A 27,361-nucleotide genomic window follows, 5' to 3' on the forward strand; every position below is an offset into this window, starting at 1 on the left:
ATATAAATTACTCTATATTTCTTTCAATTTTTTAAAAATAAAAATATGTAATATGCATATATAAAATAAATGGTGTTTAAATATACAATAAATATGAATATCAAAATAGACACAAGATGGAAATAATATTTTGAAAAAACTGGAATAAAAAATGAAAAGACTAGTGGATGCTTGCTGTTGTGCAACTCTATTTCAATACATATTTAGAGTCTGTTGTAGCACTTATTTGTAACGTAGTATCTATATGATCATCAACAGAGGTGTTTGGAGAATATTCATACGGTATATAGTGGTCATCAATTAGTATCTTCTGCAGTCTACGTCGAAACTCTAAAGGAAAAGAAAAAGGGAAAAAGCATTCATTAATATAAATATTTTTTTAAAATCAAATATAAAGTCTGCGACTTCTCAGCTTCATGCAGCCACTTTGAAAAAGCAAAATATTTTTGTAGAGGAATATACTTAATAAAAATAGGTAATGGTGAACGCTGAAATAATTTACCTGTTCAGATCTTAATAACTTTAAAATCTTGAAAGAACTTTTGTTGTTAATTTTCAGATCATGTTAAACATCATCGTGTACTTTTCAGTTCTACGCTAGGTACTAGGTATGGAAATGACACTTGAGATTTTAATACCTTTTTTTGAGATCAAAAGATATAATCATTGAATGTCTCTATAAAGTTATGTATATATGATAAACAATGATTTTTTACAAAGGTACGTATAGTGTGGAAAAGGAAGTTTTGAAAGATATATATGAGTGAGTACTTTGTGTGTTTAAGCACAAATGCCGGAGAAATATTGTATAAATAATGATGAAAAATTGGTCACTCTTTGTTTGGAAATTATAACCACATATGCAGGTGAAATTGTGCAAACAGCTATACGCTTTTTTTTTTTTTTTATTATTTATTACTAGCAGCGTTCACCCCGCTTCGCTGCGGTCACCCCGGAACGCAATAAACTTTGTTACTTAGATAATTTTTACTTTTTCGCTTTCAAGTGATTTATAGCGCCTGTTAGTTATGTTAACCCGCCGAGTCACAGGGTCATGCGGGTTGCATATAAATACGTTTATTTTTATACCTATGATGAACTAATAACAAAGGATTTCTACGTATGGACACCTGAATGGTCAATTATCTCAAGACACTGGTAATTGAAAATTAAAGTGATATGATAAAAACCATCTAGGGTCCACATCCTAACAACCCCCCAAAAATGAAAGAAATCGGTTCAGCCGTATTAGCGTGATGAGCGGACAAAGGATTTTTTGTACGTATTTACACCTGATTGGTCAATTATCTCAAGACACTGGTAATTAAAAATTAAAGTGATATGATAAAAACCATCTAGGGTCCAAATCCTAACAACCCCCCAAAAATGAAAGAAATCGGTTCAGCCGTATTAGCGTGATGAGCGGACAAAGGATTTTGTGCGTTCTCTTTTATATATATAGATTATTTTATGAATTTAATTACAATTATACGAGGATCACGCCAAACCGTTTCAGAATTGACATATAAAACGATAGTAGTACAATGTATAGAATATGTGGGACACATTTTTCTCAAGCGTAAAACAACTAGATATGCCAAAACACGTAACAAGCTGAAAAGTTTGCGAAAGGCTGCTCCTACGCACTTCTTCAGTCAACAATGAAAGAAGAACATAGACGTCTAACATTGTAAGAATTCATACTCTTATTGTCTTTATATATATTAGGGTGCGCATATTATATAGCCAAATTTTCAAAATAAATATACATATCTAGGCACCCTCTAGTTTTTTACTAGCAATAAAACAAGTTTACTGACAAAATTAGAAGATGATATTCCAATTAAAAGACAGTGCTCAAAGACATATATTTAGAATGAAATCCAAAAATAGAGATTTTTCAAGGTTAGTTTCAATAAATTATAACCAGCTAGTAAGTAGTAAATGACGCGTATTTCCTAGTAGAATATCAACAAATAACGCAATAATACAAAAATCTTATATGGAAATATATTAGAAGAAGTAAACATGGATTAATCCTTTGAAGATGACGGCTTCAAACTGTCGATTCTTTTGTCGCCTAGTCGGAACCAACTGTCTGTTAGCTTTGATCACTTGCAGGAGCAACTGCTTTTCTTCATCAATTGTCAAAAGCTTATTGAACTCTTCAAATAGTTTGACTCGACGCTCAACTATATCATTTACAACTTTGAGGTTTTTGATTATTTTTTTCTCTCTAATATAATGTTGATTGCTGCTTCATTCATCCGGATGTGGTCAAAAAACTTGTATTTATTTTCAACTTATCAAACAACTGGACTGATCTTGAGTCAAAATCAGCCAAAACAGCTTGGTTAGTTAAAAGAGCTGAATCTTCCCTTCCGGTCTGCAGGCTCACTCTTCATCTTATTAACAATTGTCATCTTGTCATCACTGGATACTTTATTTGAGAAGAAACTCAAACCAACTAGTTCATCCAAAAGGTACCAAAGATGAGGTTTGAAGGCATTTTTCACAACTTCACTTATTTCAGGATCAGTGTCATGGTATTTTGTGATGGCATACCACAGGTGCATCAATCCAATATTTGACGTACACAAAAGCTCCAAATTTCACAAAGCATTCTGAGATTTTTCCTTTTTTGTGGTTTTGAAACCGTCTTTATCACGAAAGAAGTATATTTTGATAGCGTATAACAGCTTCATCCAACGCGCGTGGTGTACTGCACCTGGAGCTCTCTAGTGAACTTTGGCTGGAGTATTGCCCAAAGCAATAAAGCTCTATTACCTCCATAAATCAACACTGTCAGGTATATCTCCCAAAGGTTGATAATTTTCTGTGTGTGCATAATGCCATGCTGCCTTGAATCTTTTGAATAACGGTATATCAAGGGAACTGAAAGCTTCAAAGCAGAAAGTAAATACTTTACTGAAAACAATTTCTAAAATGTGGTGTCTGCATGCTAGCCATAATTTTTCAACAGCAAAACACAAGCTCCATTTTCAATCCAGTGTTAAAAGATGTAGTGTCAAAACACTATCAGTGCCTAAAATTTCAGGAAAAATCTTCCCATCCCATGAACGATGACTGACTCGTCAAAAGAAACCGATTCTTTTATTCCTTCAAACACAGTTTTTCTTGCTGCTTTCCTTTTGCGTTATATAGTCCTTTGTGATAATGGCAATGAACTGGGGGCATGGGCTAGTGCTGCTTCAATAGGGGCCATTAATCTTAAATTCTAATGCACTAGTGACATGTGTGGAAAATAAAGATATCTTTGCAATTGATTCAGACTGCAAAACTGTACATGATTCTCTTTTTGTTTTTTAATGATAACGGCCTATACGTACAATATTTATCTTTGACCGGATCAGAATTTTCTGATGAATCGTCTTCTGAATATGAAATAGTCACAGATCGGGATGCCAGGGGAGAGAAACTTGGATCTGTGTCTTTTTTAAGTCTCCTTTGTTATTTCAATCTTCTTTTAAGAATCCTTACTTCTTTTATTTATTTCGTGTCTTCTGGTGAAAATAACCATATTTCTTTCTGTCTTTTGATCAGTTAAAAGCTTTGTTTTCATCTACTTCATTGTGAGCAATGTCGAATATCTTGTCAGGCAGCTCTTGAAATGATGTTTTACGTTTCTTTCGGGCATCGGACATTTTTCCTTTATTTTTTCAACAGCAGTCATTCAGTGTGTACTTTTTCAAGTTTATCAACACAATGTTTTGTAAGTCTAATAAGTATAGCGGCCTTTTGTCACACTGAAATTAATTGGTTTATAGTGCTGTGACTTGCATTTCTCATAGATTTTTTTCATGTGAAAAAAAGTAGAATCTCAGAACTTTCCTTAGTTGGTAACTGTTTAAATCTAGATATTGGTTCTACATTTGTGATACCTATCAAAAATACACTGTCGGCTTGACGGATTGAAGTTGATGGCAAAGCCATATTTTCACACACACACAGTCTATATTCTACAACAATCGCATGTAACACAACAGTTCTCACGACCAAATATTGACAGTTCTCATTTTTTCACTTCTTTGTACAGTTTTCTTGATATTTATTTCACAAAAGTATCTGGGAAAAGAAATATATAATTAGAAATTTATATTTCAAAAATGAACAAAACGCTATTTTCCTAATTTGTAAGACGTTGAGCACTGCCTTCTACTCCATCTAAGATATTGAAATTTTGGCAATTTACTACTATCAGCTGTAGTAGTAGTAGTAGTAGTAGTAAAAAAAAAAAAAAAAAAAAAGATGGTGCCCAGGGGTGTGGGATAAATTTGAATTTCTAGGACCACCCTAATATATATGCTTTATTTAACATTATGAGCACGAAACCTACGAAAAATATGTCAGACAACATTCTTAATTATCACTGTACGGAATAGTTCTTTGCACGGCAACAGTTTGGTCCATTGCTAGAGTACAACCCTTTGGCACGAGGATCCTTGCTTCAATCCCAGACCATTACAATTGTGATGGACAACACTGTGGATTTTCTCGCGGTTCTCCCACTTTCTTCATTTCAACATTTCACAATCATTTACCTTTCAACATTGCCCACATGTAAAATGCCTCGAGAGAATGCATTTTTTTCTACAAACATTACAATGGTCAAATGATGAAAGTGATTATGTATAAAAATAATGCATATTGAATGGTCGTATAAGATAATCTGTAATATTAAAAGTTAAATAAAATTGAATTACTCGCACACAAATCGTGTTCAAAAATCAATACAAAGATGTTTCATCCACGCCTGTTTTACCCTCCTATAATGCAACTAGTTAGTTCGTTCGTATATTATACTTTAAATAGAATGCTTATTCCAATGAAATTTCAAATACATATTAACAGTCCAGATAAAGAAATATTTCGTCTTTTGAAAGTTCATGTATCGCTAATTTTGATACCAACAGATAGTTCTAGGCAGCAAAGTTAGTTATGTGATCTTATGTTCCGTGAAAATGGTGGTGTCCAGCCCCATGGAATTGTTGTCCATCACAAATTCACATGTTCTGAGATTGAACCATGTAATAGCATTTTACAAACACTACCTGGTTCACTTTTCAAGTTTTAGCTACTGGCATAAGCATACAAAGGCACTATCTGAGAAAAATAATCGTTATATTTGGTGGTCAATCTCAAACCACGGATAGTCTCAGCTTGAAAACAGAGATTGCTTTCCTTAGTTCTTTTGCACGGTGGGAGTTTCTAAGTTTAATTCACCTCAGCATGTTCATATTTTCTTCATTGTGTTTAAAGTTTTACATTAAATTCTTTAAAAAGTTCCAAGGTGGAAAACAGCGAAAACACTTATTCCGACAAGTCTTATACACCCATCTAATAGCCCTATAATTTTAAATGCAAGTGTATAATGCTGTGATATGAAAACTGTGGTCCGTGGACCATAGGTAGTTCTTGAAATCTATCCTTCTAGTCCTCTTAATAGTCCGAAAAGAACAAAATAAAATTCATGTGAGCTGTGTATCACATACTATACTAAGAATCTCAAATAGTTGTTTATACTACTGTAGTATTATAAAATATTCTTCATTGTCTTCAAAATCGTTCACTTCTGACACGTAATGGGTCCATGGTTCGATATTAGGCTGTCAATCGGTTATTATGGTTGACACACAGCATGTAAGCAAGTTTAATCAGGATTCTCACATTTCCTCCCTGAAAAATCAATCCACCTCAAGTGCTATTTTTTTTATTGTTTCCAAAGAAATCGTGAACTAAACTAAACCTTCAATGTACATTATTTAATGATAATTATAAGGTATGATCATACCCTCGTGATGATTCTATTGCAAGAGAGAGAGAGAGATCAAATTAAAGATATCTTATATATAACTAAAACTAATAATATTTTGAAAGAATAAATAGAGCTGTTCCAAAGATTGAATATAATTTCGACAGTCACATCTTATTAAACGCTTGCAGGGACATGAGTTTACTAATAAGTACATGAAAGTTCGTCAAATCATAATGCTACAATTATAAAATGTTTTAAAATATCATATAATACTTTCGATAAAATCTACCGAAACCATATTTAGGAAGAAATTAAATGTTAACTAAAAACATGGAAATCGTGTTATTATTCAATTCAAAATCTTTTGTAGTTGTAAATTCTATCGAGGAAGTTAAGGTTTAATATATACAACGATAATCATGCCTGTTATACTGTATAATTATGAAACATGGTAGCTTCCTTACTCTGAAGGAAGTCCTTTAGGTTAAGGGAGAGGGTAATCAAGCCATTGAATGAATGTGGTAGGAAGTGGAAGTACCCAGAGAAAAAAAGGGTGTTGTCCACCACAAACGACTTGGTCGGTTTTGAATCACGAACATCAAAGATAATCATTCTACCACTGAGTCACCGTGTTCTGCTTTTCCATATACTACATCATTCTGCTAGCATGAATCATGAATCTTTTTTTCTCCCCATATCCGACTATACCTCATTGTGGGTCTGCAAGTTTTCAAGATATTTCCATACAATAGTTATTGCCAGAAACAAAAAAGTAAAGCGTCTGCATTGTCTGTCAATCTGTTATACGTAGGTTTTCTACTGGTTTCCTAACAAAATGGTTATGTTTGATTTTCAAGTCCAAGATAATTATTCACAACAGTACAAACTTGTCCTTTTACTATATAAAATGGAATAAGTATTTCACGTTATCTTAATAAGAAGAAATGTTTCTCCTGTATACTGCTATGCATTTCATAAACATTTTATCCTTTACCTCAAAGTATTGAGCTCTCTAAGATTTCTTTTTTTAAAGCGTATACCAAACAAGGATCTGCACACCTTGAAATATTTTGAAGGGGGATCCAGCACTAACAGTCACTGCGTTTAAGCATTATTCTACTTTCAATAAAACGATACGTAATTTTAAAGTAATGTTACCTATATTCTCAGCAAAATAGTACACTAACTTCTTTTTTTATAAGAAAAGAAAGAGTATAAGGGTAGTGTAATATCAACTTATCTACTGTATATCACGGATTTCGCTCCTACAACAACCATTATTCTCTTAAGAAAGTGTTGAAATGTTTGTTGGATTATAAAGTTTTAAATATGGTCCGGGTCCAATGGATATCTCGCTTGGGTGCGCTCTTGAATCAGTGTATTTTGCATACAAGGTTCCCTTGAATCTGCATTTTGCATACAAGGTTATATGTTCTTTTTTCAGTTAAAGTAAATGAGTAAAGAAGTCTTAATATCATAAACTAAACACAATGTATCAATCTCAGTGACTCCCGTTCAATGGACAAACAGTTCATCATTCACTTACGTTAGTAATGTCTGTAGAAAATCTAAAATAAAGTATTAAATATTTTCAGTTTCCTACCATATTCTCCGAAAACAATTATTTTGTTTTCTAATGCATTGCTTCTTAAACACCAGTTCCTTCATATAGCATACAAACAACCAAGATTATATTTCCTAATATCAATTTATTTCTTTTAAAAGAGATCAATTCATTACTCTCACTGACAATTCGGTTGCCAGTAATTCAGTATTTTAGCCATAAACTATTATTTACATGTGTTAGTTCAAATGTTTGTAACCTATTGAATTCTTAACCCTTTGGGGATCTTATGGTACAATTTGTACCATACGGGGTGTTTCATGGTACATTGCGTTATAACTCTCCTATTTGAGCTTTTTCGTCCGTTTTTTTTTTCCAGTCCAGAGACATTCTAGAAGACATTACATATGGTTTCACACCTTCCTGCGTCGAGACATAGGAGGTGATGACGTCATAAGTCTAAAATTTATATTTTCGTGTAATACTTTTTTTGGGGGGGGGGTATGTAAAGTATTTTTGGCGGGCTTATTTTTGAACGTAGAAGATTGAAATTTTGCACAAACATACAGTCCACCGAGCAGTATTTACCAGATTTTTTTTTTCAGATTTCTGCGTTAAAACAGGGGGGGGGATCCAGCGGGTCAAAAAGTTGAAAAAGGAATATTTTACCCAAAAATCCCGTTTTTCCTCATTTTCCCGCCTTAGATATATGATGGAGACAAGTGAATGGTACCGCCTGAAAGGCAGTTCTATTGTGAAGAGAATGATGTGCGACACATGGCCCTAGGGTAATTAGGGAAGTGTCAGGGAATTTTTATCAAAATATACTTCTGTATAGGAGAATTTTGGACATTTTCGGTACTATTTTTTGCGGGGTTATTTTTGCACCTAGATGATTAAAATTGCGCACAAACATTCAGTCCACCGAGTAGTATTTACCAGATTTTTTTTCAGATTTCTGGGTTAAAACAGGGGTACAGAGGGGCTAAACGTTGAAAAAGGGAAATTTTTACCAAAAATCCCTTTTACGGGATTTTCCCGCCTTAGATACATGATGGGGACAAGTGAATGGTACCGCCTGAAAGGCAGTTCTATTGAAAGAGAATGATGGGCGAAACATGACCCTAGGGTAATTAGGGATGTCTCAGGGAATGTTTAAAAATTTCCCTCTGTATACGGGAATATGGGACATTGTCGGTATTTTTTTTTTTTTTTTTTTTTTTTTTTGCCGGGCTTACTTTTGCACCTGGAAAATTGGAATTGTGCATAAATATTCAGCCCACCGAGTAGTATTTACCAAATTTTTTTTTTCAGATCTCTGCGTTAAAACAGGGGTGCTAAAACTTGAGAAAAGGATATTTAGACCCAAAAAATCTCGTATTTCCTCATTTTCCCGCCTTAGATATATGATGGGGACACTTGAATCATACTGCCTGAAAGGCAGTTCTATTCTGAAGAGAATGATGGGCGAAACATGACCCTAGGGTAATTAGGGATGTCTCAGGAAATTTTTTACCTGAGATCATGGTGTTTTACGGTAATTTGGGGCATGGTGGGAATTCCTGATAAAATTTCTCCCGCCCTTGGTATTCAAGATAGAAATTTGATATTTGGCACACTCATTCAGTATACGAAGTACTATTTATCAGTTTTTTTTAGATGGCTACGTTCACACAGGGCCGCTCCAGAGGGGCCCAAAGTGCGAGAAAAAATTTGCCTCCGAAATTTCCCTTTGACATCATTTTGCCCGCTCCTGGTATATGGTATGAGCATGCAAGGGCTATCATTTGAAAGCCAGCTCCATTCTGAAGAGAATGAGGTATGAACCATGATCCTAGGATAAATAGTGACGATGCAGTAGCTGTTTGACTGAAAGTCTAAAAAATAGCCCAAAAACCCCAGATCCCTTAAGGGTTAATGTTACAATACTACGGATTAATCCATTTATAAAATAATATTCACAATTGACGGTTCAATTCTCTGTAACCCTTTGTAATTTTGCAACTTACATCAAAGTATTTAGCCGTAATATATGAGGACAAAATATGGTCTTCTATTCATACACAATCGAATGCATATGCTAGTCTCTCACGGTTCATTTACAACATTAAATAATTGTTTATCTTTTCCCAAAAACATTTCTACTAATTCTTTGATATAACAAACTCACTCTGTAATGTACTCATATACCAGATTAATTTTTTTTTCTCCAGAGCATAAGTGTTCTTAATATTACAACCTTTAAGATGCTTCTTTAAATAAAGTTTATAGATTTTCTCTCTCATTTCACGTTTAATTACGATCGTCCACACCTTTGATAATGATTCGTAATCATACTGCAGCAAACACTTGTGTTCTTTTTCATTTTCATTATGTTCAGAACATGCTTCACATAATAATACTGAATTTGGTGTGCACTCTTTAAATAATTGTATACAGGTATTACTAGTACTTTCACTAATACACTCGTACTCATTAGCTTCCACTTCAAAACAGTTAATATTTGAAACACTGTCATCATCACTTTCCGGGAGTATTTCATCATTATATCTATTATAGCATCTGAAATAATACACTTCTATTTCTTGTGTTGGATATATGATTCTCACTTTATCGCGTAATTCATCTGGCAAATCGGGGTCAGACGGGTGAATTAACACTGTAGGTTTTTCGTTTTCACGTTGAATTTCTTTTTTTCTAGGTGAAACATAAGCAATCTCCCTGCTAGTCATTTTTCTGTTCTTCAACAGAAACAAATCAAATACATTAATTTTTCAAGTGTGATACACCTATTTATATACCTACAATAGAAGCTTCTGCACATTTTTTTCCTTACATTTAATAAAGTGTTCTATGCATTCTCTGTCTTATATTACAATCAAATATTTTATTCGAATTTCCTGATTAATAATATGTTTCAAGGCGATACAAAATAAATCTTTTCCAAGAAAAATTCGTTAATATATCACCACGTATGTTCTATTATTTTCCAAATATACTCCATGAACTTATATTCCATTATAATAAAATACATAAATGTATTAGTAAAATATAAAATTATATATTTGTCTTATTATTGTTATTAGCAATATCTTCTACACATAATGTACAGTCACGAACATTAATAAATGGAGGTTGGAGCCTTAAGAAATAATGACTTCAGCCTCCATTTATTAATGTTCGTGACTGTACAAACTCTAATTCAAGATAAAAATATTTTACTCACAATAAGATTACTTTTAACGTACTTTCGTACATTCTTCTTGTACATTTTACACCATATCAATATATTTCCCAAAGTCTTTCTAGTAAAATTTTAACTAATAGAGGTCTATATTCAAAGTCACACACATGATCTCGGAAACGTTCAATAAAGTTCCATGTAGTCACAAACAGATGTCCATGCTTTCTTCTATAAATTGATAATTCTTTACGAACCTCAACTTTTGTTACAACATCTATAGCTTTCCGTGCAAGCGATTCCGTGTTCAACATCAATCAAGTTTTAACTGTCCACCTTCCATAAAACTGCAGGGAATACAGATACATATATCCATAAAACTGCAGGGAATACAGATACATATATCGTCTGGTTTCCAGTATATTATACACTCTTTTATACAATTCAATGATGTACGTACTACAGTACACTCACATAGTGACTTGAAAAATTCTTCCAACTCCCAATTCTGCACCGGGGAATTAGTCACTGTTGGTGAAGGTGTAGGGCGATATTCTTTTTCATGATCCGTGCACAGAACATCAAGTTACGGAATAACTTCTGTTTCCAGTGGTGGAGGTTGCGAGCTCACCACCGATTGGGATGTCCCTGATAAAGACGTCAATACATACAAGTTGGCCGGAGTAACTTCTGTTTCCAATGGCGGAGGTTGCAGGCTCACCATTGGTTGGGATGGAAACTGTCCTCTGCAAAGATGACGACTCTGTAAAATCACTTTCACCTCTTGTACTAAGATCCAAAGGTTTCAGTGAATCCATGTTTTAAAACCAATCTATAACTTCTTTACCCTAAAAACACCACTATATTTCAACAACAATTCACGAAAATAGGTTTTATTCTCGTGTTTTTATTAATTATATCAGTTTCTATTTGCTTCAGCACCTATATATACGTTTGTTCTTACACAATAAAGTTTATAAATACCAGTTATACGTCTTACACAATTCATAGCTACATATAAGTAACAAAACCTGCTAGGCAAAAGGTTTATCGTACGGTTTTCCACGTGGGAGAGCCTTGGTTCGATTCCCGGCGCGGATTCCGCTGACTTCCTGTTCAATATAAGTTTGTTCATAAACAGTTAAGTTTATAACATTTATAAGTGAAAACTCCGCACTGCAAGCAAAAGATTTAGCATACGGTTCTCCACATGGGAGAATCCTGGTTCGCTTCCTGATGCAATGAACAATCTAGATTCCCTGTAGCCTCCATATTACATTATATCTTAGTTAATTTATAATTACATATAAGTATACTGAATAATATGGTTTTCAATGTCGGAAAATCCGCAATCAATTCCCAGTAAAGCAAACACTTCCTTTCCCTTATACTCCCGAAAATTACGAGTGTTTTACAAGTATTTCGTTTACAATGTCATTTCCCATATAAAAAGAAAAATGAACAAGTATAAAACAAAAATGGAAATACTACAAAGTTAGTACCTACCAATAGTTTTTTTTTTCTTCGAGTGCCTTCTAGATGTCGAATTTCTTCCAACACTATACTTGCGCTTCTTATCTCGTATACGTTGTACGGATCATGCAAATGAGTCGGTATTTATATAACTCTAAAAATGGGAGTCCCGGGTTCGGTTCCCGGCGGGAGCTCATGTGGTTCGGATTCCACGTTAATCAGTAGGTCCACGTCTCATATAGCCTCGCTGCTGAACGGGACGTTAAACTCAAAATCAACTCAACTCAACTCTAATAATCTTAAGAGCAATCTCAAAACTTCCACAACTTTTTTTCCCCCATTCCAACGACCAACGTGTTAAATGTCATGAATATAAATGAAACAAAAAATATATTAACTTGTCATACGTGTGTGGTCTGTATATTTCATTTCTAAAGGCAAGTTATAGCCTGCTTGTCAACTTAGCATTTCACAAGAGACAAAAAGCGGAAATCATTCATTATACGTCATATTCTCTTTTCCCTCTAAAACGTCCGTAAGCTTCGTAATTCATAGCTGCATATATTATCATATTTCTTCTGTGTCATTTACAAGATCATTAATATGCGGAGGAAGGTGTATCAATTACTCGAACTGTCGACCGCCCGTGAATGTAACTACAACATATCATTAAGAACTCTTACAATATCAAAAATATCGCCCCTCATGAATATTTATGAGTGAGGAGAATTGTATACGAATCTACTTGCCTGAACTATGAATAATGAAGTGAGATGGAAACATTTTTTGTTCGTTCTAAACAAATATCCATGACCAAATATTACTCCATATAAAGCTATAAAATAGATCGAATGCATATATAGGAATATTAAATAATAAATTACAATTTTCTAACAAAATTCTTCACGATTGGAAAATTTCTGAATATTATTTCGTACTTGGTAATGAGAAATTTACATGGTGTTTCTGTGTTGTGTAGAGTACATCGAAAATATATGTAGAAACCAGTTTTCATTTAATGAAAAAATACATAATTTTTTTTTTTAATAAATATTATTTTACCTATTTCTCTGTGGTTATACAAACAGAGTCCTTCCCTCCCGAAAATTTCTGACTTCAGAACAAAGAGTTTTCTTTCTTTCTTTCTATTTGTCTCTCTATATAATTATGATTTTGATAACCAAATGATACTCAAATGTATAGAATGCAATTTCAGCTCTTGTAGGAGATATTGAGAATAGGATATTATTAGAGGCGAATTAATGGCGAAGTTACATTCAGCAAAAGGCAACGAGTTTTATATGCAGCTCAGTTGTTTTCTCGAGAAACAAATGCAGCCGTAGAATATTTCCCATGCAGCTGCTGATTTTTTCAAACTAACAAATACCTAGGTACTTAATTCGATGTGATGCACTTACATGTGACAGAAAATCGCGTTGATATATTGAAAAGTACAAGACATCTCGCATTCCAGAGAAGTTCTCTTTCACTTTGTATTTGGCCACAGAAACCTACTACCGTTCCAACAGTGTATCATGCAGTCATCATATGTACTTCTTGGTCTATATGAAAGTGGCAAAGTGTACGTACATTTCTTATGACAGCAAAGCCGAACTAAAATGATGTAGAATATTTCTTTCCCCGGTTTTGTAGAACGGGAAGATTTTATGACCGTAGAAAATTTCTTTGCCCTGCTTTTTAAAATGGGAAGATTTTATGACCATCAATTACCCATAAAGTTTAAAAAATAGGGTAGACTTATTGTTACTTGGTGTAAATGTTAATAATGTATCTCTGAAAATACCAGGTAAGTATATCTAGGCTACAATGAACAATCAATGTACAGAGATTGAAAGATGAGAATCCTGTTATTGAATGGTAGTAACTTTATTACAAGTGCAATAATCTGGTTTCGCAAGACAAGGTTCTAAGTAAGATGAACATGACATAGACGAAATAGTTTCCGAAACTTTGTACATACGCCTAACGTTGCCCACGAGACTGGAAGAGTATTATCAAATTCGAGACGAGACGTGAAACATTACAATTTTCATCTCGTTTTCGAGACGAGATATTACATTTCTTGAAGCTCAAAGGTAACACTTGTTCTAACAAATCAGGTCTCAAACACTGTTTTAGTGTTACTTGATTCATAGTAGTAAACTATAAAGTGATTTTATGAACAAAAACGAGCATTTTCAACGTTTAAAGATACACAAGTCATTACACAATATACTTCAATAATAAATATGGTATAAATGTTATATCACAACCGTAGTGGATTTCGTGACAGAAGGCTCTGATAACTTCGAGATCAAATTGAGAAAAATTCTAAAGATGAGAAAACTTGTCCGAGAATTCAGACGAGACAAGAAAGAATTTTTCGAGAAGCGGGAAGAGATGAAAATTAGACAAAATTTTACGAGACAAGACTAGAAAACGTCAGACCTATGTAGTGTTGCTACGAGACGAGACAGAATGACAAGATACGATGCGACACACACATTGTCCAATAGAAACAGAGATAATATTCGAGCCGAGACATCAGTTTCACGATATAGTTTTTGGAACGAGATAACCTTAAATCTTGTCTCGTGGGCAGCACTTAAATATGTGACACAAATAATTGATTGTCACGTGAAGGCTTCTATTGTTTAAAAAAAGATTTTATTTACAAGTGTGATATTGATTCAACTCGAGAAAGTCGAACTGATCAAATACAGAAGTTGAACTGATGAACGTTAATGAAGGTAGCAGGAGTTGGATTTATTTAGTATAACATGGAGAGCTATGTAAGCTGATGAGATTTTCTATTAAATATTTAGGAAGCCGGAAACATCATTTTGCTCATATCATCCTTCAAACAGATGGAACAAAAAGCAAAGTGTCACGCAAAATATTACAAAGTTTCTAAGTTGAATGTTCATGGATGTAAATATTAACATTACTACACTATTTGTAAGAATTTGGATATCTAAATATGGAATATAGAAAAAGACTAAGCAATGGGCAAAATTTTCATTGAATTTGGAAAATTCTACTAAGCATATGTATTGCGTGTATATACTTTAGCCTCCCAAAACAATGTTTATTTTCTAATGTATGCAATCATTATTCAGTCTTCACGTAGTTTTAATATGTCAGTTTGTAAGATCTTCAGTATCTGTCATCTCAAACACAAAGTATGTTTACTTATTCGTTGGCAATGTGTTGAACACTTTCATGTTTATTTTAGAAGTCTAATTTATTTTCGATGCATGTCAGACAGTCTTTTAGGAATCATTCAACTGAATATAAAGATTACGAAAAATAATCAGTCCTTTACATTGCAAAACCAACGATTATTGCGAACACGAAAAAGCAATGGGGAAGAAAGGCAAGCGCTGTTTGATACGCTCAGAAACTTCATCACGAAGGGTAGTGAAAACGCACGAAGCGCGGACTGGTATAACCTGGTAGCACTAATCCACCAAGGTAGGTGTTGCTGATTAGTTTCTCCGCCTATATCCAATTTTATATATGATATATTCGGTATTGCAGTATCTCTTGTTGGTTTAAATTTGAGACTTTAATTACAGGATAAGTCAGATAAATGAATTGCTTACGTTTTCCTCCTCTGTAATATCCAGCCATTGTACAGCTTAAAAGTAGTAACAGAAACATTGAGATACTGACCATACAGCAAGATATCCATAGGCCATTCTGAAATAGAGAGAGCAAAAAGAGTTAATAAAATAGAAAGACTAGTCGCACAGTGCCAGTGAAAATTCTGCTTCAAAAAATGAAATTTTAGTTTAACGTCTCACACTACCCCTTTAGGCTGGAAGAAACAAATTTGCTTCGAGAACGAACTTATTGGTGAAATATAGCTGCGAAAAGTGCAAAATATTTGCCTGTCGAGCAAATCACTCTCCAGAGTGTCTCGGTCACGAAAAAGTCGCGAAATCAGAAAGCGGTCATGAAAGTCTAGAAAAAGTCCCGAAATTTGCCTGTTAGATCACTTTTTTCTTTAAAATATGTACAAATATAAGTAGAGACTGGAAAATTTTGTTCTAAAAAAATTCACCGCCAAAAATGTATATGGTAGGCTTTAGACGCTACCAAATCGCAAACAAAGCACGGTTCTATCTAATGCATGAAAATTCGGTCCAATTTGTATCCAAATTCGCTCTTGAGATTATCCTTCAGCTGACATCATTGAGCAGTGCCGATGCAAATCGCACCGCATCGCCGAAACCACCTACGCGTCTAACCAATTTATTCAACTGTGAGAAGACACCAAGTTTTTATCGCTCCAGGGAACAGCCTTTGAAAGTAGAGATAAGATTAAGAAAGGTAAGTGGTGAAGAATATAGGTACTGTTACCAGTTTTTGAATGTTAAGAAATTTTATGGTTTGGTAAAGAAAAGGTCACAAAATTTCATTTTTGGTTGCAATTTTAGTAGACACCCTGCTTTCGCAATATTTTTTGACGAAATAGGACGTCTTACACGATTATATGCCTATATTTCGCTGTCCTTTGGCTCGTCTACACAGAAATTACTAATAATATGTAAATGATTAAATAATGCGAAAACGGATATTTCGTTGAATGAATATAGTTACATATTCTGTAATACTGCATAGTTCAGTGTATCCCCAAATATGGAGCATACCATCAACGAGAAAATTTAAAAGAAAATAATCTGTATGGAAAGCTGCACAACCTGTTTCATCATAATTTTACAAGCACCGAAACTATAAATGTGAATACAATTTATATGTTTAAATTATTTATTCAAACTCTCCTTTCAAAATTTCGGAGGTGCTTCAGAAGATGATTCATTCTTGATCACAAAAGCACGGAGTAAGTCTAAAAATACCTTTTCCCCTACATTCTGTTCTAACATGCATTCATATATAAGAGGAGTAGACCATCTGGTTATTGCTACCAGATAAATACAGGGTGTATCAAAAAGGATTTTACAACTTTGAAAACTCATATTGATATATTTATTTAGCTTACAGACATGGTTTTGGTGTCGTTTTGTAGTAAAATACATCAAGGTTTTTACCTTATACCTAAAAACGTTCAATGTGGCTTCCATTGGTCATGGGACACATCCCATCTGAAGTCTCACTTGCTCTACAACATCTTTAGACGTACGGAGACCATCTGAAGATTTGTTGTGTCTTACCGAACATCCAGTTTCAATAGAACACTTATGACACTGATAGATAGTAGTACTACTGGAATGATCTTTACCATACTTTGTACGACAATTACGTTGCACTGTTGTCGCAGAGTTGAATTCTTCAAACCAAAACACACAGCTAGCACGCTCGGGATCAGTAAAGGCAGCCATCTTTGCTGCAACTGCCGTTAGCGCTTGCGGCGGCTTGTTTCTGAACTAATGTACTACGTGAGTCAAAACTTGATGTATTCCTACAATATGGCACCAAAACCATGTCTGTAAGATAAATGAATATATCAATATGAGTTTCCAAAGTTGTAAGAAACCACAAAAACTGGCGTATTGGTTGATAGATGATCCAATCATTTAGAGGAAGCAAAATGACGAAAAACTGAAGAGAAAGACGCAGAAACTTCGTTAGTGGTTTGGTGGCGTAGTAGGAATGTAACGAATCTATATGACGATCTTTATTTTAGCAAGGGTTCAAGTCCTGGCTATGATTTTTATAAATAAAACTGCGTTTTGTTGACAAAGAACATGAGTGTAAGAATGCAAGAAAAGTTGTAAAACGTAATACAGTACACTAGAGCATAATTATATTACCTAAACAGAACTTAGATTCATTCTTCTTTTGTCTCTAAAGTAAAATAGAAACATGTCCATCTTGCAAACTACTATTCCAGTATTTCGGATAGAGGGAATCATTATGTATGAAAATCCGCCTCATTTTTGCTTGATCAATGTTAATATGATTGCAGTTTTTTCCAATGGTTCTGGGTAACAGTCGTATCACTATATAGGATATACCGTAATTTATATATTCTGTGATGAGTACTGTTGTGTTTGCTTGCTCCTAATAAGTAACAGAACAGTTTTATGGTAAGGAGTTTAAAGGATCATCGCAATGGGGACAACTTCATAACTACAGACACAGGGATGACCAAAATAATGGAAACTGAACATGAAAAGGAACGGCGTTCGTGGTGCACGTTGAGAGTTATTTAGAGAGAAAACTACTACATTCAATGCTGTCTTCCACCAAACAAAGTTAATTAGGATTATTATTCTATTTAAAATCTTTCTTAAACATTATTATTCTCCGAACTTCTTGGTTTATTCAATGTCATCATTTCTCTGGGCTTTCCGACTATAACTTTATGCAATGTACTTGTATCTTGCTTGTTTCCGACGTTCTGCCCATCTTAGACGCCTCGCTTTTTTTTATCCCTGTAATATTCGTTTACCTGTAATAGACAATGTAAAACCCCACATTGTATAAACCAAAATCACTCATTTCTTCGCATGCTCTCGTATAAAGATCCATTGTTTAGATCACCTGCAATGCATATATGTTAGGCGTACATGATTATCTGGATAGTTTTGAATTTATAATCTATTGGTTCAAGTAGAGATCTGCTTTACTTCACATGTAGCGTAGGATGCGTATGATTGCTTTCTATCGTATTCCTGCACTGGCACTCAAGAGCTGTTGCGATAGTTACAGTGAAAGTGTATGAAACGGTCACCATACAGCCCTGATCTCGCGTTCAGTAGGTTATAATCTCTTCACGGTATTGAAACATCTTCAAAGGTGGAGAATCCAAAGTGGCGAAGATGTGAAACTCAGTGGTGCAACTCTGGCTCAACAATTAGAACCCTACACTTTACGAATGTGCGATCGAGAAACAAGTTAGTCTTACAGTTAAAAAATGCCTCAATCCTTTTGGCGACTATGTTGAAAAATAACGTATTAACTGTAGCACACAATGTGTATTGATTTATATGCAACATAAAATATCATTATTGCGAAATATGCCTTATAAACTTACTTTTTGCCCGCTCCTCGTATAATTTGAGTCATAAAACCTAACGAGGCATTTTTCGTGCAATATAAAACTTAAATTCTCGATTTATAAAATATACACTATATTTTATCGGGATTGGTAATAAAATAATACTGTAATTTTCTCAATCAACCTATGATTTTCGGTGTTATTATCAGAACGAATTTCTGCTATTCCTACTTACATAGCAGATTAACAGAGGCTCATTAGATTAATGTTCTTATTTTAGACAGTCTTCGTCATATATGTAAAAACTGCAGATACCATTGGTATAAATATTGGTCAAGAAAAAGACTTATTTCCAGCATATACAAATATCAAAGAAGTCCTGATTGATTGATCAACACCGAGGCCAAACCGCTTGAACTAGAAAATTGAAATTTGGACAGGGTATAGCATTTGAGATGTAAGGTCCCACTAAGGAAGGATTTTGGGAATTCGACGATGAAAGGGGAAGAAGAGTGGCAATTATTATATTAAAATATCCATATCGTGAAATTTCTGAATATTACAGACATGGAATTTAGTTCATAGACTTCTGATTTAAAATAATTAGAAACGTGTTTGGTATTTTACCTAGAAAGAAAGAAAAGGGAGTGAAAAGGAAAAAGGCATGCGATTACAATTATTATAATAAGATGTCCATGTCTCAGAATCTCTTAAGGTTAGAGATATGCAATTTGGTATTTGGACTTCTCATTTATACTAATTAAACACATGTTTCACCGTTTTTTTTTTTTTTTTTTTTTATATTTGCCATAGAAGGGAATGAAAAAGGATAGTTACAAGTGTTATAATTTGATAGCCTCATCTCGAAATTCGTTTAGTTAGTCATGAAATTTGATATTTAAATTTTTCATTTAAAACAATTAAAGATGTGTTTCAGCATTTTTCTTATATTTTTCCGAGAAGGGAAGAAAACAGATGGATAAAAAAAGCGACTATGGGTTGCAATTGTTAAAATAAGATGGCTATATCTCGAAATCTTTTAAAGTTAGAAGCCTGAAAATTGGTATGCAGGCTTTTAGTTTAAAATAATTCAAGGCATGTTTTAGCGGTTATTTTTTATGTTTCAGTTAGAAGGGAAGAAAAAGGATGGAGGCAATAACTGTTAAAATTACATGGGCATATTTCAAACTCCCTTAAGAGTAGAGACTTCTTAAATAAAAACGTGTCTCAACATTTTTTTTTTTTTACGTTTCCCTTAGAAGGGAAGAAAGAAATAGGAAGAAAAGGGCTGGAATTCCAATTATTATGGTAAGATAGCTATATAATAAAATCCCTTAAAATTAGAGATACGTTAGGGAATAAGACGTGCGAATCCATAGGCCGAACAAATGCATGTCTCTGGGGGCGAGTCCCCAGTGAGTCAAAGGCTAGTATATATATAATATACCGGTGTACCAAGCGTTTTCAATCTAAAATGGTGGTGGCCTATGGCCCCGTACTTTTAATGCACCCAGTATATGTATCTATATAATATCACACGCTTTTTTTAAAAAAAAAATAAAAAAAAAATGGTATCGCATCCCAGTTTGCTACACAAAATCGTAGAAATGCGATACACTTACAGGTTACCCCTCATCCGTGAAAATGTGAATTTCGTAGTATACGATGCAGAAATCTTGAATAAGACGTGAATTTTGTTATCAAACCGTGAAAATTTAGAATATTTTCAAATTAATAGAAAAACTTATTAGAAAATAAAAGTAGTTTCAATCGCAAAACTGTGCTTTGAAACTATTTCAAATTTAAAGTATTCTAATTTAGCAGAAAATACAAATACTCGGGAGAATAATTTCCTTTTGAAGACATGTAAATGTAGTTTTTGTAAATTAAAGTTCATCGTAAACTTGGCAATAAAAATTGACCTATCTGAACTTCAAAAGTGCTGTAAACAATATAAGCGAAAACTCAATCTAAAAATAAACAAAGTTGAATGTTTGGCAGTGGGTATAATTTTATTATCATACGAAGACAGACAAGTTGTATATAATCCATCGAGTATATTGGACCATATTGAAAAGATCTTACAAAAATGGCTCAGCTCAAGAAGTTTATATTTTTCCACTCCAATTATTTCACTGCAAAGTACCGAGCGCCACGCCGCACCGAAGGTTCCATCCACTCTTCAGTCCCGCATCGGGCGGTTTTTATTGTTGGTAGTCAGTATTTTTATTTTTATATACTTTTCGACCATAAAACTGAAAAATTTTGGACTGTAAAAAAAGCCGTGAATTCAATTATTTAGTTCGAGTGGAAACCCTGATTTATGATCATAATTTATTACCGAACTGAGCTCCTTTTGCAACAAAAAAAGTATATCATTGTCTTTCCTTCAAGTCAGTTCTCTTTCAATGTTACATATAGAGCCTAGTAGCAAACGTTCAGTCATAAATATTCCTTTGCTTGCAGATCCAGCCATTTTCCTTTAGGTGTGTTTTAGGTTCTCAATAATACGAAGCAATCCACTACGGACTACACACCATATTTTTATTGTAAACTGGGGTCATACAATTGAGGACAAAGATATCTTGTGTACTTTGACAAACTGTTGCATCTGGAAATAAAGCGCTTTAATAAGCGAGATGCAAGACCACAACTTACATTTCGGAAACAAGATCACTAGCAAATACACTTTAGCAGTACATTCTTTTCTGCACTTCTATCTCTTCGTAGTAGCTGCGTAAAAAGTTCATAAATGACACATCTAGTTGCTACATAGCATTGGTCCAGAAATATAATATATATGTGCTATGTAGAAATATAATATAATATATAGACCCCCTATGTGCTATGTAACAACTAGATGTGTCATTTTGCAGAATCGCAGAAAATAAAACTAGCACATATTCGTTTATTTCATGTGTAGTATCTACCTGCAAAATTTTATCGAAATCGACTTGCATCATTAAGTTGATGCTCTTTGTGAATTATGTTCATTTATGACTTTATTTTGTATACTTAAAAGTTCGGTTTACCTAGTTCAAATCCCACTGTATTCTACTTTTCAAATTCCATTGTATTCTACTTTTCAAAACCCACTGTATTCTATATTTTAATTTTTTTCTTCTACGATCTATTTGTATAATCAATGTATTCATTTTAAATATCTATATCACTTTCTTTTGCCTCTTTTAAGGAATATTAAAATTTATGTGTAGATTTTGAGATTTTCCTGAGATATTAGATAGCGGTAAGGTAGTATAAAAAATCTATGCAGAATTTATGTATTATTTTTATTATTATTGTTAGAATTTAAGAAGTCATTTAATCTGAATCATTCCACTTCTAAACAGCTCTTTATTTGAGATTTATATTCATTGTAAAACAATAAAATTACACTGATTTAGTTAGAACATATGTATTTTCGTAGAAATCTGGTATGTATGACTTAATCTGGTAAGTATTTGCTTCCCTGTTAGCCCAAGTGGATTGTGCTTATTATTTGCAGATGATGTGAGTATTAATGTTGATTGACTTTAACTGTCATCTGGAAAGAATCAATGTAACTATTTAATAAATAGGTAGGCCAACTGTATGGTTCTTTATCTACAATGTTGCGTCATAGTGAAATTCATGTCTTGAGACAAGCATTCGAAAGGTATACAATTAAATATTTATTTTTTATTTTGACCTGTATAATAATGTTCTGTGGTCCATGGACGCCATTTTTAGAGCATTCTATATATATTACTTTAACATACCAGTTGTTACTCCCAAATCTTCAACTTGTTGAACACTATAGGTTAAAGTCGTGCTTTGTCCTATTTTTAAATTGTTAAATTGAAGCAATAAAGTTTTAAAGTCGCAATTTGATCTATAAACGGCTTGCTCGCTAGCGCCACCTATTGGTGCCAGACAGGATAGGTACAGACCCCTATCAGAGTGACTATGAACTATGCGTATATATAGCGTTAGATGTAGACGGAGATGTTTTGTTTCATGATAAGGATTGTTTTAGTGAACTAACATATTGAAAGGATTAGTATTAAATGATATAATCGTAATTTGTGACTTACCACTATGCTAAGCCCATTGCTACAGATAGTTGAGTTTAATCTGTCATATATCAAAGGAAAAATATGACAGTGTCCAATTTCCCGTTCTAATGTCACATTTAGCTGTTCGACATACTTCTCAATTACATTGTTGCAAGTGTGCATTATCAACTCAGCTTCTCTCATTGAAATTGGTCTTATGATTTCCTTTAGTTGAGAGACGAAATTATCAATATGCCCACTTATAGTTGTTAGCTTCAACTGAAAATAAACAAATAAATAATATAATAATTTTGACTTACATCTACACTGTAACCATTTCTTGTTATTTATTGTTGCATAAATTTCAGTAAAATTGGATGTTGGCCATTACTAGTTTAGAGACGTTGGTACCAAGGTAACTGGTTTCATGGATATGCAAATATTTCAAGAGTTCTTGCTTGTTGCAAAGAAGTAAAAATCATTTAATGGAGAAATCATATCATTCGAGAGAATGAGATTTAAAGATTGGAAATTATTATTATTATTATTATTATTATTATTATTATTATTATTATTATTATTATTATTATTATTATTATTATTATTATTATTATTATTATTATTATTATTATTAATATTAATATTAATATTAATAATAATAATAAACTTCTTAATCTTTGATCGATATTTAGTCATGGAGTTATACATCAAGGTAGTTTTGCACGTAGCCCTTGCAGGTCTGCTCGTCACGCAAGCAGGGAACTACAGATCTTTCACATGACTGTCTGGCGTGTATTCGGGCGACGTTTCCAGATGAAGCCAAACCAAATCCAACTGCTACATGCTCTTCGTGTCAATGTTGCCAACAATCTCTGAAGAAAATATGCTAGATGCCCTTCAGAAATAAGCATTTTTTTACGCCAAAAATGGCTTGATTTTTGAACTGCTAACCTATAATCCACATTGTAGATTTTAAACCCCTTTTTTTTGTGTAGGATTATAAGTGTGTTACAGTAAAATTTGAAATGCTGAATTTTATTCGCTGAAGACTAACAAGCAACATACATGACTTTAAATTACAATAAAATCCATCAACAACTCATCTGATTTGTGAAAGTCAACAGCCATATTATCAGTTGAATTGAAATAAGTCATCATCGATGACGTCACAGCTAGCCGAGACTTTAATAAACAAAAACAAGCTCTGTGGCTTGAAGAACTGAACAGTTTACTAAATTTGTATTAGAAAACTTTCATTCTTGCAATGAAATGAGAAAATTAAAATAATTAAAAAGTAGCAAACGGGGTCGTTACGGGAGCGACATTAAAATTCTTTCTGAGTCGATAAGTATTGCTAAGTAAACTTAGTTGTAAATCTGTGGGTGGGGAGAGAGAAGAATGAAAAACAAGTGCTTGTTGCGAAATTAAACACTCTCTTGTTTAAAGAAATTAATTAATACGATAATATATAATGACAAACAGAATAATTTTAAAAATAATATTTTATTTTCAAAGAAAAGAAATATTTAGAATTAATTTAACGGCTAAAAAAAGCCAAAAATGGCAAAAGAGTTTCATAAAATAAGCTATATTTAAGGCCATAAGCATTTTGTAAATTTGTATGGCTAAACGCCTTTCCAAATACGCTAGATTTAGCCAAAAAAAGATAGTCTAAATTGGCATCACTGTTTCCTGTCTGTTCAAACAAAGACGTATAGATTTTTCTGAAACGATGCTGCGTAAGTGGAAGACAACTTTTACAGCACTTGATTTTCGACGATGAGGCAACATTCCCTCTAAAGGTAAAGTCAACCAATAAAACGTGCGAATCTCAACCAATAGAACGTGGGGACTAGAGATTCCAAGTGCAATTGTACTTCCCCCTCTTCATAGCAAAATACAAACTAAACTAAATACTCATAATTATGTTATCGATTTTAGTATCGCGTATAGCACCTGAGACAAAAGTAAGTTCCCAATGCACGGCGACACTATGCCCAAGGTCGCCATCTGGAGAGTCCCTCCAGAAATAAACTCAGTTGTTGAGTAATGCTATTCAGACTCGCAATCAACCAATGTCATCATCGGAGAGTCAACATTGAAGTACTATCCAGTTTACACGATATAATCATTCAAAAATATCAAAATCTACTATGGAATAACAAATGATTATTCGTATTGACTCAAAACAATGAAACCACTTAATACTATTGAAATGAATCGTGGCACACAAGTTTCAACCTAGAAACATCACCATTATTGAAGTTACTAATCAAAATACAAAATTAATATGGGTACTACCATTTTAACCATTTCCAAAATTTGGCAATTTGTTGATTTTGTTTTCAGTTTGATTCACCACGTGTTTAGCATATACTGCGACGAAGAAGAAAATTGATGGTTGTTCTTGTGTTCATCGTTCTAGTATCCACATATAGTGGTCTTAGGTTAGATGTAGTTGTAGTTTTGAATATTTAGTTTAGATTTAACATTTATGTAGCTATCCTTGTAGATTATTTCTTCCTTCGTCTTAGCTAGTGATAGTTGATAATGTAGTAATGGTATTACAATAGCTGGTAATCGTAGTCTAATTGTAAAATAGCAGTTGTGTAATTTAGATTGGTCTGTAGAATAGATTATGCATTGGTGTATAAATGTTTGCTTTATTACCAATATTATTCGTATCTACTAATTATACTACTTATGATTGTATGTAAATGTATGTAGCTTCCATTCTCATAAACTTCTCCATTACAAAAGATATGTCACAAAGCTTCGCAATCGTCGTTTTGTACATGAATTATTATTCATATTTGTATTTTATTTTATGTTCATATTATATTCTTTCTATTTCGTTTATTACGAATTTATTTCTGTTTCTTGCTATATATTTTATTTTCATTACGTACTTATTACATTATATAATTTCTGCTATTCAAACATATTATTTGGGAGTAAGATGCAATGTAGGAATTGGAAGTTTTCTAGTTAACTTGTTCTTATTGTGCCATATCATGTTGCTGTGATCTGTGACATATGCATTTTTATATCTTTACATAAAATTAGTCTGAATAATTACGACAGACACGGCACCAATATCCATTTAGGCCTAAATTCAGCTTACGCTATTACTGAAAATTTTGACTTTGTTAAACTTTAGGTTACTTCATATTCTCCAACAATATCAGTGTAGAGTTGATATAAGAATCCAAAGGATATTGAATTTAGAAACGTTCCATATTTTTTTCTTCAAGACATCATTATAATAATTAACAATAACCTTAATTCAGATTTTACCTTGATTTCAAATTAAACAACAAACCGTTTTCTACTCTTCCACTTCTGGTTCGAACCGTAAACTTCTTAGGTTTGCATTGATGACGCTAATATTTTTTGTATATTTTATTTTCGTCGTTTATCGGTTTTTACTTCATTAACATACAAAACTAACTTTTTTAAGTTTTAAATCTTGTTGGTAAAATTTTGAATTATATTTGTTATGTATATTTTAAATCACAGATATTGTATGTGTACATTCATTATTTATTCTTTTTGTTCTTTTCATATAAATTTGCTGATTTCAATATTAAATGTATTCTTGCCATCTTGTGTAAAATAAGCTCTCTCCTTTCTCTCTCTCTCTCTCTCTCTGTATATGAATTTATTGGTATATATATATGACTTTATTGGTTAAGTTAAAGAATTGATTACAATAACAATAGGAAAATAAACGGCTTAATATAATAAATAGAAATCGTAAATAAACAGAACTGAAAAGAAACAGAAATAATTAACTAAATTCTCATTCCGAATACTTTGCCAATGTAATAATAGTTATATTGATTCAATATAACTTAATCTATGCAGAAAATTTTATCATAACACTAATTGGCAAGAGTTACTTTGCTAACCAAGTGCTCGGTTATTAGTTTCAAAGCGGTTGTCCTAATCGAGATTTAGATACTTTAACTTTCATTCGGAAAGTGAAACGTATCTGTGTTTATTTATTATTTTTTGTTTTGTTTTTCTCGTTCTAACATTTTTTCGTTCTATTTCTCTCCGGCCTTCATTTTATGAAGACAACTACCAAGTTAGGAGACTTTGCCAGAAGCGAGAAAATAGTCGAGGTGTTATAGGCGATGATGTGCTGATCCCAAGATCTTCAGTTCAAATCCACTCTACTGCAAAGTAATACTTTTAAATTTAATTTGTTCTTACATGGTGATGATAAATTCTCTTTGCTCAAAGTTCCCCATCTAGAAATTAGGTGCAATAATCATGCACATATTTAACCAAGAGAAAGAAAGAGTGGAGATAAATCTTATTGAAATATTAACAGAAACAGCCATCCATATTCATATTCGAT

General features: G+C 33.1%; 1 protein-coding gene across 3 annotated transcripts in view; it reads right to left on the bottom strand.

Moving 5' to 3' along the window:
* LOC145688281 (uncharacterized) overlaps positions 1–27,361 on the bottom strand; it is a 92,431-nt gene continuing 65,070 nt past the window's right edge. For all 3 annotated transcript variants that reach the window (XM_081762284.1, XM_081762293.1, XM_081762279.1), the window contains 3 exons: positions 23,035–23,274; positions 15,600–15,696; positions 1–330 (listed from right to left, as the gene is read on the bottom strand). In XM_081762284.1, the coding sequence (XP_081618410.1) occupies positions 188–330; positions 15,600–15,696; positions 23,035–23,274 (480 nt within the window). In that variant the 3' untranslated portion in view covers positions 1–187. The remainder of the gene's footprint in view (positions 331–15,599; positions 15,697–23,034; positions 23,275–27,361) is intronic.

The sequence above is a fragment of the Thermobia domestica genome, chromosome 1, assembly GCF_964235325.1.
Source record: "Thermobia domestica chromosome 1, izTheDome1.hap1.1, whole genome shotgun sequence".
In the NCBI taxonomy this organism is placed as follows: domain Eukaryota; kingdom Metazoa; phylum Arthropoda; class Insecta; order Zygentoma; family Lepismatidae; genus Thermobia; species Thermobia domestica.